The following is a 17,138-nucleotide window of genomic DNA, read 5'->3' on the forward strand; positions in this document are numbered from 1 at the left end:
ACTTGGCTGAGGAGTTCAGTGAAACTGTGACTCCTGTTATGATACATCTTTTCCGTGTAGTGGGAATAGCCAATTGTTGTCTGCTGGGGGAATGCTCCATTTGTTCAACATTGTGTATATCATTCTAGGAAATGTGTCAAACCTTTCTCTTTTTTTTTCTCAGTGATTTATATCTGTATTTATAAGATTATAATAGGTGCTAGTTTGTCAAACTTGGAGAATGATCTTCCAGAGCCAAGTAGCTAGCAGGAATAGGGTCAGGCAGAAAAAGCAAGGATAATTGTCTGTAAACTCACACCTGAGTATGAACACAAAATTGAGGACATAGCACAGAGCAGCCCTCACAGCAGTGCAGGCTTATTTTTGCTGAAGGCATCTTGACCAGACCCAAAAAACTGCATTCAGATTTTGAGAAGACTTTCTCAGCCCTGTTATTTTAAAGCAAGTGTTTACAGACGTGGCAATTGATTTAGCCAAATAAAAATCAACGCCAGTCCGTCAGGTCTGAAACCTTTAAAGTTAGCATGTATAAATTACCCCTTACACATACCTGTCTTTGTAGTAACCTGGATTTGTTAAATGATATTACTGGGAAAGAAGTATTTTATCTCGCAAAGTGGTACTACTGCTTGTGTATGAAATGAAACAAGCTTGTTTATGCTTCTGTTTTATGGTCTCCCAAAGGGCTGTCAGTGAAAGTATTTGTTTGCCTCTGTGTTGTCTTAACAATTGTATGGCACCTTCAGTTTAAAGTTCCCTAGTTGCCCAGTCTGTGTATTCTTTTGTTGTGTTCATCTGTTAATGGTTTTCTGCTGAAAGTAGGCTTTTCCATTTGTAGTTTGCAGGAGGAATTTTGAAGGTTGGCTTTCTTCTCCTGAGAAACCAGCAAGCGCACCTCTTCGGGCATCTGCTGCTGATGGGGGTTTGATGGTATCTGGCGGGTTAGTTAGAGGAGATGGGTCACAGCTCACTGCAAACCTGTTTGGCAGGAATGTTCATGACCACCTGTACTCTGCTGGTTTTTAATTTTGATTCCTGTGTTTTTGTATTGTTCTAAATCTAGTAGACCTATTGCAGCTCTTGTGCTTGTAAGGTGAGAAATGTGGAAAGGCCTGAGTCCTGATGACTTTTTTCATGTACTAAAATGAAGTTAGCATGCAATATTAGAAGGAAACTCTGGCAATAAGAGCCTCCTTTCAGCTAAATTGGAAAGAGAGTAAAATTTAGTCTGAGAAGAAAAAAGGGAAGTCCTGTTTGGCTTCTTTATTTTTAAGTGGTCACTTACATGCAGTCAGTTCGTAGATTCAGCAGGCAATGTCCCATGTTCATAACAAAAATCTCTGCAAAGCATTCTAGTTCAAAAGGTGGAGACGCTTAATCAGTTTTTCAAAGTAACAACATCAGTTTTTCCTGAAAGGAAACATTTTTCATCTCAACTACAAAAACTGTATAAAATCTGTCATGGATTTAGTATGTTATGCTTAGAAAAAAGTCTTTTTAATGAGTTTAGAAATACAGTAAAATACAGATGTTCAAATGTATTTCTCAAAGTTCTTAAATAAGTGGTTTGGCTTTGATCCACAAAGTAGTAGTGGTGTTGTTACGATGGTGGTATTATTTAAAGTTTCTAAATTCTGATTTCTCTCAGTATTTAAATCACAGAAGGTTAATTAAAGCAGTTCTTTATTTTGCGATGCTTGGGAATATTAACCTCACAAAGCCTGCATTAAATCACTGAAGTGATAGAATTGCATTTGCTTTATAAAATAACTCTACAAGAGCGATGACAAAGCCATTTATAGTTCAGTGCTATTAATTGCTTGGCATTTAGATATTAGCATAGGAGTCCATTAATAAACTTGATAGTAAAACTACTGGAATGCAGGTTGATAAAAACTATTTTGTTTTAGGAGATAGTGATCGTAGCTATTGTTGCTCCCCTTACCACTCTCCTTATTACACAATGATGATTTTCTTTTACTGTTACTTTGAGAGCAAAATTAATATCCCAGAAATAATTTTATCTATAGCTTTGAAATTTAGCAGTAAGTTAAACAGAATAGTGAGTTTATCAAAAAATACCTGATCATGTAATAGTCATTTACTTTATGATCCATTAATCTGATGACTGTTCATAGACAAAGTGGTCTACACAGATGTTTTAGAATATAAATGCACAAGTCCTGTTTTAATAAAAAAACTTAAAATGCAAATAGTATAGTACTGTGGATTAAGTGATAAAGTTGTAAAGTCTAAAAATACTAATAAATCTTAAGTGGTAGAGATTTTTTTTTTCTCTTTCTTTAGTTCTGTATGAGCAGTATATATTCCAAATTTCAGTAGTCTTCTGAATTACACCTCATGGCCAGATGCAATACAGCAGTATTCTCTTACGGCCTTTGAATTAACATACATTATTTGCCTCAGAGGTAGGGAAGGTAAGTTTGTTAATACTTCCTGGCATAAAATTTACCATGTACTTTTTTTGGCTGCCCATATTTTTTTCTAGTAATTAAAGATGTACAAGTGTACATATATTTAGTTTTATTTTCTGGATTTTGAACTGGTATTTTTGAGACATTGTATTATCTGAATATACGTCAGCCTATATTTTATATGTATTCATTATTCTTCCCAGTATTTCCCTTTTACTGCATTTCTCTTGTACTGTAGTAGGATTTAGAATAGATTTTAGAATGTGCAGCTGAGATCTTACAGTGCGTTTTAGTTGTTGTAATCAGATACAGACAACAAAGAATGAAATAGTAAAACAAATAAGACACCACTTAAAAAAAACAAGTTTACATGTTGACAAAACTGCTTGGTGTTTTTGTTGTGGGAGAGAGGAGAACAACTGTTGGTCTTGATGAGCTGTCCCTCAATATATAAAGCTACGCAAGAACACAGCCTACAGCCTGTCTTCATGTGTACCTTGCACATGATTTGTACCTTGTACCCTGATTGCCAGGTACCCATCTTGGGTACTTTCCACACGCATTTTTTTAGGTAGAAGATTAAATAACTGGCTATATGTGTCTGAGTTTTGGGTGTCTGCCTACAGAATTTGTAACAATTGTGGTCCTTCACCGTCAAGGAAAAGGAGACGTTTATTGTTGTGTTATTACCTAGCAATCCTTTACTGACTTCTAATGAAAGTCACTGGGTTTTTTGTTGCTGTATTGAAGAGTAGTCAGTGGTCTGGTCTCAGAGTTTTGTTTTCACCACCCCCCTATACCCTCCTCCCACCACTCCCAACATCAGTCCAGTTGGGTATACTTACTTTTGAAAAACATGTGGTTGTGATGATGGTGATGAAGACTTCTCTACCTCAAAGATGAAAGAAGTATTTTTCTGCTGTTGGTTGAAACCGTTGTATTGTGCAGTCTGTTGAATTGCTTCTGCTGGTGGGTGCTTCCTTGTGGAAATTATTTTCTCTTTCCACTTGTTGGACTAAGGTATTTTTCCACATGGTGGCTGGATTTGAAGAGTGTTGCAGATACTCTGTGTCTTCACAGACTGCAGAGAGAAGATGGTAATGCAGCTAATTCTCTACCTCCAATAGTCCCAAATGTAACATGCTAACACTCTCACATACTGAAAAACTAAGTTAACCAAAACAGTAGGGACCAGCTGAGAAAACCTTCTTTACCAAAATTACTACAGATTACTTTACACCTGACCTTCAGTTCCTTCTCCTGTGACTCTATTGTTGATAAAATAGTAGGTAAACCTCATTTCAGTCCTTTCTTTTATGAGACTTCCATGGTGGAGTACTAGGGAATAAATTGACAGGCATCACTGGACTGTGATATAAATGTTGGCTATAACATAATATAGCTTCATATTTGAGGTGTGGGTAGGAAACAAACCCACAAAACAAACTTCACCATTTTGGGGTTTTCTGTGTGACCTCAGTGATGTTTTGGGTGTTGCTTGCAACCCTTCCTCACAGATTTGCAGTTTTTCCTGAGCCTTTAGAATGAAGGCCAAGCTTTTACCTTGAAGCGCAGTTACAGACGTGCCCCTAAGAAAACACTGAAGAAATGTTTCACGGTCTCAAGCAAGGAAGTCTCATCCGTGGGTACCTAGCTTGATTAGCCTAGAGGTAGCAGCTGCTCTCGGTGCAGCTTTTCTTTTTATTCTGTAAGCTGGCTTCAGGCTTTCAGCTCTGCTGTAAGCTGCGGGCAGTGCTCTGACCTCATTTCTGCCAGTGAGCCGTATGCTTGGGAGAGCTTTCTCGACGGCAGCAGGCAGTCTGGGGCAGGCTGCTGCTCTCTGGGGCACAGAGCCCCCCAGCTCACCACTTCTGCAGCAGCCAAATTGAAAGAAACGGCAGGTTTTAAATCCTGCCCCTCTCCTGTGTTCTGTCGGGGTTAGCTCGCTCTTCGGGGGGCAGAGCTGTTTCTCAGCCCAGCTTTGCGTCTCGGGTTTGCTGAAGAAATGCATTCCTCCCAGAGTTTTAGGAAGGACTAATGTGGCAGGGCAGGACACCGGATGGCACAAAATCTGTAAGTCATCACATTAACGTGGTAGTCTGTCCCAAGTGACTATAAAGAATAGGACATGTAAAACCTGCCAGGTCTCTTTTTCCTTCTTTCCTTTTTTTTTTTTTTTTTTTAAATATAGCTTTGTCGGTGAAAGGATGGGCAGGGAGAGGAAGGGAGTGGGTGTAGAAAATGAAAGCATGGTTGGACTGCCCAGCCTTGTAGGGTTTTTTAGGAAAACTCCAAAAAGCTCTATAAACATGGGAAAAATCATGGAAATAAAATGCTTGGTTTACCCCTCATTTCCAAGTTACATTTCTCAGATTACCTCTTCAGGTTCTCTCTCATCTCCATTCACACTGGAACTTTACATCTGTAGAACAAAGAAAAACTACCTTTTTTGCCTGTAAATGAAGAACCGACAGCTGTTTATCAGGCTGTGCAGTGTGCAACAGTCACATTTTAAGACGAACATCAAACTCACCTATTTTTTTCATGTGGCAAGTTACAAGTATGAAAGAAGAAATGTCTTGTTTCTGATTAAATCCGCTATTGATATGTTCTGTGATCCATGGAAAGCAATAGTAGCGGAAAGAGAATAGGAAGGTAAGGGTTTCTGAGGATGATTTCATTTTGGAGCTCTTCCTGCATCACTTGCTTAATACGGCTCCTGGAGGCCATATAGATGAGACACATGTGAAAATGGACTAGAGCGTTTTAGGAAGAGAGACCCTTCTGTCTTGTTAGTTGGCTCAGATTACCTGATACATGACTAGAAGCTATGCTGCCCAAACAATGTTCTTCCTGTAAAATGGGTATGGGTGTGTGTGTGTGCGCTTTTTTTAGACTCTGTCTGCGTTTAAAATGCTTTTAGTGTATTCTGCAGGGGAAACCCATCCATATTTAGGTATTCTGAGTTTCTAATAACTTCCTGAGAGTTTTGATGTACTGAGCCTGAATAATATATTTGCTTACCTAAGTTAACTATCTTTTGCATCAGCTGCTGCCTGCTACGCAAAGTATATTTTTTTCCTTCCCCCTCTTAAGTCTTAAGACACCACTTAGATGTCACTCTGTGATAATTGGGATCCTGAAGAGAGAAAATGGTGTTCCCATTGTAGATTAATTTTTTTAATTAGCTTAAAAAAAGTGATCTATGAAATACTAAGTTTTAGAATGAACCTGCAGTTATCTTGGAAGGGAAGGTATTAATAACATTGAAGATGAAATGTCTTACTGGCAGTGCCTGGTCTACACCTGAGGCATCCAAATGGGCAGGTTTTCCAGATTTCTGCAGGTACATTTCTGTGCGATTTCTGGATGAATTGCCTCCTTTTGGAACAGGAAAGGACTGTTTTGCTTTGGTACTTCTCTGAAGCTCTTGACTCCCTTTAGTACCTGTAATGAAGACCAAAATTAACTTGCTAAGGCAAAGTATCATCTTTGTTTCTGACGACACAGTTCTGCCCCGGACTGGGGGAAATGATAACCACCTGAAAGAAGAGCAGTTGCTGCTTGCCAGCCCCACTGAAGCAGCAGTTAACAAATAGCATCAGCATGTTGAGGTAGATGTCAGCCTGTTGCCTGCCGTACTCCGGGACAGCTGCTTTCCTTGTCTCCATTCAGGCTTGCATGGTGGTGGGTAGAGGGTTGGCTTGAGATGATTTACATGTTCTGGTTGTGAGCAGGGTTTATTCACTTCATCACATAAACACAGACTAGCATGTTTAAGAGGATTACTAGACTGCACTGGTAATCCACCTCTGATGGTTAGCACTCTTTTGTTTTTTTTTTTTTGGTTTTTTTTTTTTTTGTTTTTTTTTTTGTTTTTTTGTTTTTTTTTTTGGCGTAATAGGTGCTGGGACCTATAAAACAATGTTTTCTGCAATCACCCATTCCCACTGTACAGTAAGAGTCTCACTCTCCGGTTTGTACACAATGCTCTCCAGCTGCAAGATACCAATTTCCTTTTCTTCAAGGCTTTAGGGTTGTTTTGGTTTGTCCATTTCTGATTCATAAAATTCCAGACACACATATGTGCATTTCTTCTTGACCCAGGATCTTGTGCAGGAGTCCATCTACATCCTGCAGGACCTCTGCAGACCATCTGCCCAGGTTTCAGGGCTCTCTGCTCTTTTGTCCTTAGTGGATTGTTCCCCACAGGGCTGCATTCTGTTGGCTGCTTGTGTGAGAGTCAGTGTTGCCTGTGCCCCTGGGCATAACGTTTTTTCTGAGTGTGGCCCTACCTACAATACTCCTCTAATAGATTGGCTGTCCTTTGTCAGTTCTGTGCTGCCGGGGAGTGTACAGCTGGGGAGGTGACACGATAAGGTGTTGGAGTTTGGCTAGAAGTTAGCTGTATAGTGAGTGGTATGTCACCATTCTGGTTAAGGTTTGGGGGTTTTTTGGGGGGTAGCTTTTTACTGCAGAAGGTGGAAAGAGGGGAGATGTGTTAGTATGTATTTACACAGAACAAAGAGGTACTTGGTTAAGTGGTGACAAGGAATGTCCTTCTGTAGCCTGTAACATACTACTTGCCCTTCTTTCTGTTCCATAGCATCCCTTCAGAGATGAGTAGAATTATCTTGTATTGTAGAGCTGTGTGTTCCTCTTGGCTGCTGTACTGGGTCCTGACTTCCATTCTGAAGTGGTCTGGGGAAAAAGAAAAGTAACATTTGCTTTCAATTTTGCTGTTGTCACATTGCTGTAGAATTCACTGCTCCCACACTTGAAATCTTCTAAGGATCAACCATCTGAATCAAGAACATGAGTTAAAATAGTTTTTAATGAGTTTTTCAAATTGAAGTCTAGTATATTATTTTCCATAATTTATTTTCCTTCTGTTTAACCATCATGGTACTTATCTTCCTGGGTGGTCATGTTATCCCTCTGAAATTTGCTGCAGTAGAAGTGGATGAAGCCTGAATGATTTCTCACCCAGCCCTTCTTTAAATGTGGTTTCCCCCAAATAGTAATGCTTTCACTATGCTTTCATTTTCCATTAAAAATAATTTAAAGTATTTAATAATTAGATTTTATCTTCTTTGGCGGAACTTACAACAAATGTGCATTTCATCTACATGGTTTCAAGCATTATCAGCACTATACTCATTCAGGTTTGCCGAGAACGTGTAAATGTGGACGGACTTGCTTGTTTCAGACCAGGTCCAGCTAGAGAACGAAAGCATGACACTAACTAGGATTGCACATCAGAAGGGAAAAAGCTTTCTACCTGTGGTCTCCTCTGACGTGGTTGCGGTACGGTTGACCTGGGCTGCAGTTTGGTGGCTGGTGGAGCTGGGCTGGTGGCTGGCTGCTGCTGGAGGAGGGAAGTTTCCTCCCTCTCTTTGCTCACTCGACCCTTCCCAAGGCCAGCTCTGCTCAGTAATCTATGATAAAGCTGGGGCAAGGGGGTTACTTTTCTGGCAAGTTTTAAGTTGCACCACTTCACAAAGCCGTCTAATAAAGACCACTGGCACAAGCAAAGGGGGTATGTGTCCAACTGCAAGAATTGTGGGAGGCAGGAACAAGGGGCTTTCGACTTTTTTGCAGGCTGGTAACATTGGCTCACTTGGTCTTTTCAGAGACTTTAGAAGTTTTTAAGATGAATATAGTAACAGAGAATAGGAGGGAAGAAAATACCCTGCTTCCTCCTTTACTCCTCAGACTACACAAATCTTGAGCTCCATATACCACAATTCGTGAAGCAAGCTAAAATTGTACGTGAAGAGGGGGTAAATAACTAGTCCTGGCTCTGAGGATGATAAGCAGTTGTTGTTGGTTATTATTATAGATTTTAGGCTGTGTATACGTAGGCATAATCCTCCCCCCCTGCCCTTTTTCTCTACCTGTTTCACAGTGTGAATGTTTTTTGAAAAGTCTGAACAGTCTAAACTTCAGCTATTTTGAGTCTATATTTATGACTTGCTGATTAGTTGTCCCTGTGCCTTTTCTAAAATCTGATGGGGGAAACCCTGATTTTAGTTAATTTACAACTTTGTTGACAGTTTGTGGTGTAACAGCTATGATGTGATTGGGTTTGTGCCAAGTTGGGAAGTTCTGAGTGGAAACTTGTTGCCTTCTGTTTATAAAAGCCTGGATTTCTCTCTGACACACATGCTCTTCTTCTATAGGAGGAAGGATTTTCTGTGATTCGTAAAAAATCATAAGCTTTGCTTTGAAAGCCAATGTCATTGATGAACGAGATACTGGGAGTCAAAAGGAAAAAAATCAGGGATCCCAGGAGAAGGTTGAACCCCAGCATCAGTGGGGGACTCCTCAGCCATGACTGTAGCACAGCATGTGGTAACATGTTCCTCTTCCCCTTATGTTCCCTCTCTTCAGTCCCCAATAAATCCATTCCTAGATGCTAGAAAGAAAAATGACCTTTCAAAACTAAGCCTGAAAACTGCCAATTCCATGCCAATTTCTGTAGTGCTGGATAGTTTAATGCTTCTGTCCTTACTTATCCCTCCAAATCTGTTGTAACTATTCTGTAATACGCTGCATATTAATAAATTTTTCTAATGCAGAACTGAAGAAGGGCAGTAGGGATTTTCTCTCCTCTGTTTTTCAGTGAAAATGATACTAAGCACAATTTTGGTTATGAAGCCAACCTCTTAGTGAAATATGCTATTATTTGATAGTCTTTAGTGTATAAATGGACTGTTTTTATTGGACGATGCAGATGTGTAAACACATAAAATTATACACACAGCTCTGTGCATATTTCATCTGGAAGATTCCCATGCCTGCAAATTACTGAGAGCAAACTGATGACTTCTCAAAAGCTACTTTCCAAGTTTCCAGTGATCCAAATATCTAAATGACTGTATGGAGAATATAAGAAAGAGTATGTGATCTCAGTCCCCTTTGGAGTTCATAGGTATCCACGTCATAACAAGCACGGATGTCTGCGTTATTTGTTTCTAAACCTCATCTAGAATTGAGCAAATGGATTTGATCTTTCCACCGTTAGAAAGGAAAACACTATGAAAACGGTGCATTTAAAAAGACAAAGGGTGTCATGTCTGGGATTTTTAATGTGCTCTTCAGCGTGCGGCAAGACATTTCATAGATAGTTTTCAAATACCCAGGTGAAAGTGAATTCTAGTCGACATGCAGTATTTCTTAGGAGAAAGCATGCTGTCTCTTCCCTCTCCGCTCTGGCCCCCCTGGAAATTCCAGTAGGAAGCGATGTTAAAATCTTGCAAACATGTGGGAAAAACCATGCTTGGTACTTTGTAAGGAATTAATGTCTCTTGATTTTTCAAATACAAAACATATTTTGCTTCCCAGCAAAATCCTGTAGTGTCTGTTTAGGAAAAGGAACAATTGTGTTTCTAAAATGACGCCTCCTAAATTTAATATTCCATTTATCCTTTTTCACCACTCTTCATGTTTCTGGGTTTTTTTTTGTTGTTGTTGTTTGAACAAGTGGTTCTCATTTGGTGTATTTTTTTTAAGAATTAGGAAGAAGAGAGGCAAATGCTGGACTGGAGTTGAAATATGGGGTTGCTGGGTTTATTGCAGATGCCTATGCAGTGACAGCCCCTAGCGTGCATGTGCGTGAGTGCGTGTGTGCGTGCGTGCGCGTTTTTAAATAAAAAGGAAAGCAGAGGTTTGCTCATTTGTTTGCCTATTGTGAAGCTGTCCTGCACCTTTCTACTCCTTTGTACTGGGGTGAAGGCTGCTGAATGGAGGCCTTGTGCCATTTGTTGATTTTAAACCTCACTGTTAATCCACAGGAACCTGCTGGTGTGCGCAGCAGGAGAGCTGTGTGACAAGTGCAAATCTGGGCGGGGGGGAGCGTGGGGGGTCACAGGGGATAATAATCATTCAGCCATCAGCCTTTGTCACCCTTAAGCCTAATTGTTACCCTCTGCTGGTAACCACATTGAAGTGCTGGCCTTTTAAGTGTTCCTTGATTTTACTTGGCACAGGCTTAGGGATAGGATCGTTTGTTGCTGGGTTTGCATCATATCAGGTTTGCCGATAGTTTTATTAGCCCAATTAAATTTTCTGCGTCCCTTAAAATAATTTGGGAGAGTCCAAAGTGGTGGAAGGGGCTGAATGGAGCAGTATGGTTGTTAACAAATTTCCCTCTGTCAGAAGCTGGGCTAAAAACAGAGACAGAAAGCTTTCCAGCTCTGCAAGCCGGCTGCCTGGTGGAGTCCGTGTGTGAGCGGTAAGGGCTGGTATGGACACTCGGCTGTCCGAGCAGCCCTTGATAAACAGCAGCGAGGGTGGGATGGGGCAGAGAACAGCTTCCCCTGCCCTTTGTGCCAGCAGCACGTGCGTGCCTTCAGGTGCCTGTCAAAGCTGAAGGTGTGAGGGTGGCTGAAGCAAACTGCATTGCTGGTAGGCTCAGGCAGGGAGAAGAGAATTAAATCATTTAAAAACAACAAAGAAAAACCTTTAAGGTGAGAGATCTTTTTCTAGCAGTCGGGAACTGGTTCTCCAACTTTCCCTGCCAGTTACGCATGCTGAAGTCGGTATTGCACTTTCTGTTGTTTTTCTTGAAGAAGCTGGTGTAGGGGCTGCTACAACAGCAAAAATGAAGACTGAATCGAAGGCTTTGCAGTGTGCAAGTATGTATAGGTGTGAAGTAAGCTTGTGTTGTGGGATGGGGGATAACGTGGGGGAGGTTGTTTTGTTGTCCCTCCACCCCTGTGTGGTGGTGGCTGACATGTTAGTCCGTTACCTAAGACCGCTTGGGCTTGTATAGGGGGAAAAAATCCCCAGGTTGCTGCTACGGGCTTTGGAGCTTCTCTTGCTCAAATACACTTTCCTTTTAACCCGTCCGATGTCGCAGATTGGCAGGATGCAGCAACTGTGTTGTGTGCTCTGACCTGATAGCCAGTGTTTGAAAAGTTGTGCCAGTTAGTAGTGATGGTACACCCAGGGTTGTTACAGGAGTCTGATTACACAGTGTGATTACAATTGTATTTTCAAGTCCAGTGTTCCACCTGACCAGTACTTCATCAAAATGCTTGAGAATACATCTCGGGAGTATGATGGTTGTTTTGACCACTTCATACTTGTTACTCTTTTACAGTAAAAGGGAGTCGTTTATTTAGCAGGTATGTTTTTGTGTGTTTCTCCATGTTCAGTGGTATGATTCCCCCCCTGCTGCTTGTCAGCATGTTGCTCGGCTCCCTGGATTTCTTTACAAACAGTACAGGCCAGAGTGGTACCTGTGTGGGCTTGATGCTTCCATCAGAAAGGTTTAACTAGTAAAAACTTCTGATCACAAAAATGACCAGCACTCAGTTGTTGCATTTTCACCCTTCTGTGATTCAGATTTAATTGTAATGACTGAGTTAGGCTAATAATTATATTACAACTGTTGTTGCAGGACATGTCTCAGGAAGGCTATGGAACCAGATCTCAACCCCCTATGGCCCCAGGAAAGCCTAACCATGAAGACTTGAACCTAATCCAGCAAGAAAGACCATCGAGTTTACCAGTAAGAAACTAATGTTTGTTTCTGTATTTTAAAATGAAAGCACTTTACATAGCATTTCGTTGCATCTAGGATGAGTGGATGAGAAGTACTGAAAGAAGAAATATTAAACGAGGTTGATCACAAACTTCTCAAAAATACGTTGAGAACAGACAGCTTGTGTATGAGTAGACCTTACTTAGGTTGTTCTGGTTCAAAATAGCACTGTTTGTGCACATGCATGTTTTGTGCTTGTGCACATGTGTATTTGCATAGAAAAAATTGATAATTGACTGTGGGTGTGTGGGTTTTTTTTGTTTTGTTTTAGCTTTAGGAATTTCATAGTTTCACAAAACGGTCTGGTGAGGAAGAGGCTGTTTTCTGTGCCCTTTTCAAAGGATTTCGGTAGATTCTGGTTTAGAATGCTGCTGCCAGCAGTTATTTGCTCCAAACAAGTTTGACATGTTAATTCTGTTACTGTCTATTACTACAGAAGTGTAGAAGTGAATATGATAGTGATATTTGGGCTAGGTTGATCTTTTGGTTAGGAGATTACTTTGGACTAACACTTTAGTTTTTCTGAGCTCTGTGCATTCTGCTGTGGGGGAAACAGCACAAATCAATATACTTTGCAAAGACGCTGCAGCTACTTGCATTTTTTAATGTCTTATTTCACTCTAATGGAAAAAGTACTCCTTAGCCTTGTCTTTGTGTGCCCCTCGTGGTTTGGGGATTTTCTTGTTTGTTGGTAGTAAACCAGCATGAATTTAGTAAATTCCAAAACCCATTTCAGTTTAAGTGATGAAAATCTTTTATAAACTATGTGACCTCTGGCTTGGAATAATGTATCATAAATATGCAGGTATTTCCTATAGTTAACTGGTTATGTATTCATTTGCAGTTAGCAGAGGGATCTCTCTGAAGAGTTCACCTTATCAAGACACCAAATGTATTTGTGAAATCTGGTAGTATGTTGTATGTTTTACCTCTGAAACACGAAACAATTGTCAGTCCCTAAAAACAAGGCAATAAACATCTTCATAGCATTTTAAAGTTACATCTTTGACACCTAAGAGAGTATTTGTGCCACAAATTCTTTACATGACATTTAAGGCATGCATGTCTCCGGACAAGCTGTGGAAACTGGTATGAGGAGAGATGTCCATTTGTGTTGAACTTAGTATTAATTTGATAGCTTTTCAGGAAACCTTTTTTAAACAGACTAATTTCTCTGAACTGGTCTCAAAAATGTATGCTGGCAATTACCTTAAAAATAGTAGTTGCTGTGGACATTGAACTGTTTTGGCAACAACTACCTACTTTCAAAAGCAGTGATACTAAAAGCAACTTTTTACCTCCTGGTTTTTCATGTGCAGTGTTTATTAGGGTAGAGAAAAGTAAAGTTATTTATGAACTAATGTTCTACTAATTTGCCTGTCATTTTTCTTAAACAATTGTCCTACTTTTAATCCATGCTCTGTCCTGCCTCCACCATCATGATATCTAAGCAGAGTATTGGGTATTGTCTGTGTCCCTGAGTGCTTGGTATATTTAGTAGCTCATTATTATTCTAGGTATGAGTAAGCTGGTAGTATTAACAGTGAATGTTAACCATTTTGGCCACATAGCTTAAACTCTTAAGTTGGTCCCAAATGCTGTTACTGAGACACTTCATTACTGAAAAGCTTTGATACGTAACCAGAGAGCACTTCATATGCTCAAAACCCCTGCTCTTTGGATACAGAGGGGAATGGGAGGTATTATAATTTTGTACTTTATTTTGGTTTGGGGTTGTGTTTTTGTGGGTTTTTGTTTTGTTTTTCAAATTTAAAAACAACTGCAACCCTTTGTATGTGGCAACAAAGCTTTTTTTGATAGTGTGAGCAAATCCCCCGTCATCTTACATCCAAGGAAAATGGCTTAGAAGTTAGGAGCAATCCATGCATTCAAAGCATGGTGAACATAATAAATGCTTTAACATAACTCTGTTTGGGGTATATGGCTTGACCATACGAGCACGGTGGTTTTTCCCTGGAGCAAGAGAATTCTGTATTCAATTCTGAACTGCATATGAAAATCCGTGATCACTATCCCTTGTTTAGTATTCCTAGTAATAGTGTCATTTTGGGATGCTAAATATGGCTTCTTAAGCTTGTTTTCAAGTTAATGCTGTTCTTCAGGGTAGTAGTCAGTAAGTCGTCTTTGTACAGTGAAGCTTGAAATGATAGTGGTGTTACGCTTTTAATAAAATTTGGTTATGTTTTGTTTCATGGTATTCTGGTATTTATACAATTTGCCCGTTATCTTTTTATTTCTTAAGGGCATTGTGTAAAATCACAGCAGCTACATAGCAAGCTTATACAAGTGTCTAAAAACAACAAAAGAGATATAATACTAAATGGTGAATGGTGTTCTCTGATGTGGCTTTGAAAAAAGAGTTTCCCTTTGATGGATTTGCAGAGGAGCTGGCCACTTTCTGCGGCACTGAATGCTGGCTTGTGTCATCCTTTGGGGGAGTTTTTTCAGCAGGTTTGTGTCACAGTAAGCGCAGCTAAACAGCTCAATAGTTGTTCCGTTTCCTTCACACGTTGTATATAAAAGTCCTGGCATGAATGTTCCCATAAAGTTCAAAGCGGACAAATTTGTAATGTGGGTTGGTAACAAATGGCTACAAACAAAATATGGCTTTATTAGCTACTTCTAATGGCCTGTCAGATGGTATACAATGCTTGCTTTCCTTCTCCTAACTGCTCTGATATCTGGAGGGTTTGACCTGTGGGTCTCTGACCATGTGGAGTCACTGAGAGCCCAAATGAAAAGTTGCACAGAATAGTGCTCCGAGCACTTTTGTTGGGGTCACAATTAGAAGGAAATCTCAAGCTTTTGACAAAACATGGGAGTTAGGGCCTCTGTGAAGGAAAGGAAGTCATAAACAGAAACTGTTCCCTATTAGAGGGGAGGGAAAAAAGGGAGGGAGGCCTCAACGAAATTGTCTGGCGAACAGCTACTACAGAATGCATTTATCGAGACTTAAGGGATAATAGCAGAACACACGTTTCTGCTCTTGTGAGAAAGCTAGAGCAGACTTACAGGAAAAAGCTTCCAAATGACATATCTGTGAATTTGTAGTTGCAATAAGGGAGCTTGTGTCAGCAGTAGACTGTGTGTGTCTCTGAAGACTAATCCTTTATTTTGTCGTCAATGAGTAATTTTGTAAATGTTCACGTTGGATTGTGTTGATAGAATGAAGAGCAGAAAACATACATGAATTTAATTTTTTTTTTAATTGGCATGGGCATGGGAGTAATTTCAGATAGGCATTGGTGTTCTTGCTGTTGCTTTGTTTTATTTCAATAAGGTCCTTTTTTGTCCTGTGTTAAGTGTGCTTGTTTGAAGTGTGAGGTCAAATGGCCTACCCAAGGTTGCCATGCTTTTGGAACACAGGTTTCTGCTATTTTTTTCTTGTTGCATCCTACAGGTAAAGCTCTGCGGCTTCTTGAGCAGTTGTAAGCTAGGGCGGTTGTAGTCCTGCCATGTGCCCCACAGCTTTGCTGTCCCATCTCCTCCACTGTCAGTCCTGGGACCGGCCAGTGAATTTGCTGTGGGGAATTGAACCATCTGAGAAACAGTCATTCTATTTCTGGGTTAGTTTTTGACTGAATCACCGTGTAATTGCATGGGCATCAGTGGTACCTCAGAGGAGCAGGTGAGAATCAGAAGCTGTGATGGGAAGGGGGCAGTGGGGACTGCAGCACCTTTGATTTTAGCCACGTCCTAAAAGACTGTATGATCTTGCTGGAAGGATTTAAGATGCTTTCATCCTGTCAGCTGAGACATGGTGGCACAGCAGAGCCCACTGTTCACAGTCGGGCCCTGCAGCAGTCACAGATGCCCAGACAGAAGATAGTTTGCTGCTTCTTGTATGGTAAATTTTCTGCCAGCTTACATCCCTGAGCTGTTTAACACAGTCAGTGCGTGCGAGCCCAGAGGCTGGAGGCTGTGGGAAGGGTGGGCTTGTGGCTGCCCTCGGCTGCAGCGGTGTAAACTGTAGGGAAATCAGGGCCTTGGTCGTGTAACTTCGCTCAGGTTCATCTTGCGTTTACTGGAGGTCATGCGGTGTTGAAGGGGGGAGGTTGTATATGGAGTTGAGGGAATCGGTGTTTTACTAGGTCACTCACAATTCTGAGTTCATGGATTAATTCTGTGACATCACACATTGGGTCTTTTCATGGAGGCAGAGCGATTTCTATGCAAAACAAAATAGTAGCCAGCTATGGAGGTGTAGAATGCTGGTTGTATCTTGTGCAGTGCCGTGGCCTGAGAAGTTTGATTGTGGTTCTACAACATCTGTAGTTGTGTGAGCTTCACTGTCAGACAGTCTCAAATACATACCATTGCTTGGACAGATAAACTTTCAGATGCCATTGCCTTGTTTCATTATGCTTGGTACTGCGGAAAACAGTACATCAGCAATCCCTTCCTGGTTTTACTAAGTGCTTCACAGTTCTGTTTTACCCGATTTTAATGAGCCTCTAAAGGATGTTTCAAGTGCTTGACAGTCACTCCTCTGGTTGACACACATTTTTCATTGTGGAAGGAGGGTACAAATTTAGATTTCAGAGGAACTCTGTTGAGAACTAGTAGTAAACTAAATGCAAGACTAGATATACTTGGCTCATGGAACAGCATCATTTCAGATGCATCTTGTTAGGTGCAAGCTGTGAGGAAAACACATGGGATGGTTTGGGAATCTACGTTCCCTGTCTGACTTCTAGAATATGAAGTAGCTTGGAAATTCATCTCGAGCAACAGCACTCCCTGAACAAATGCCTTTAATGGCTGAAGTCAGAACAGACCAGGAAAACAGTTTCCAGCATTATTTGAGAAACTGTAGTTGAGGATTAGCAGGAGATACCTCTTCTTTTCTCAGAGGTTGAACTACTGGGACAAGGGGCTCTGGTGACATTTATACAGAGCTTAGTCCACTAAGCCCTAATCATGGTCAGGGTTGTGGGCATTGCCATAATGTAAATATTAATTACCAGTGTAGCCCCTGTGGTAGGGACAAGTCAGTACTAAAGGAGAGGTGGTGCAGCAACCCGCTTTTGTTGTTTTTTGTTTGTTTGGGGTTTTGTTAATCCTTGTTGGATTCTTCGCAGGTAAGCAAATTAGAAAGCCTGATGCAAATTGAAGTGACATTTTAAAAATCC

General features: G+C 40.6%; 1 protein-coding gene across 11 annotated transcripts in view; it reads left to right on the forward strand.

Moving 5' to 3' along the window:
* The window catches only part of ARID1B (AT-rich interaction domain 1B), a 336,590-nt gene that overhangs the window by 91,930 nt on the left and 227,522 nt on the right, over positions 1-17,138 (forward strand). For all 11 annotated transcript variants that reach the window (XM_080389084.1, XM_080389087.1, XM_080389081.1 and 8 more), the window contains one exon: positions 11,842-11,952. In XM_080389084.1, the coding sequence (XP_080245210.1) occupies positions 11,842-11,952 (111 nt within the window). The remainder of the gene's footprint in view (positions 1-11,841; positions 11,953-17,138) is intronic.

The sequence above is a fragment of the Falco punctatus genome, assembly GCF_963210335.1.
Source record: "Falco punctatus genome assembly, chromosome: 5".
In the NCBI taxonomy this organism is placed as follows: Eukaryota; Metazoa; Chordata; class Aves; order Falconiformes; family Falconidae; genus Falco; species Falco punctatus.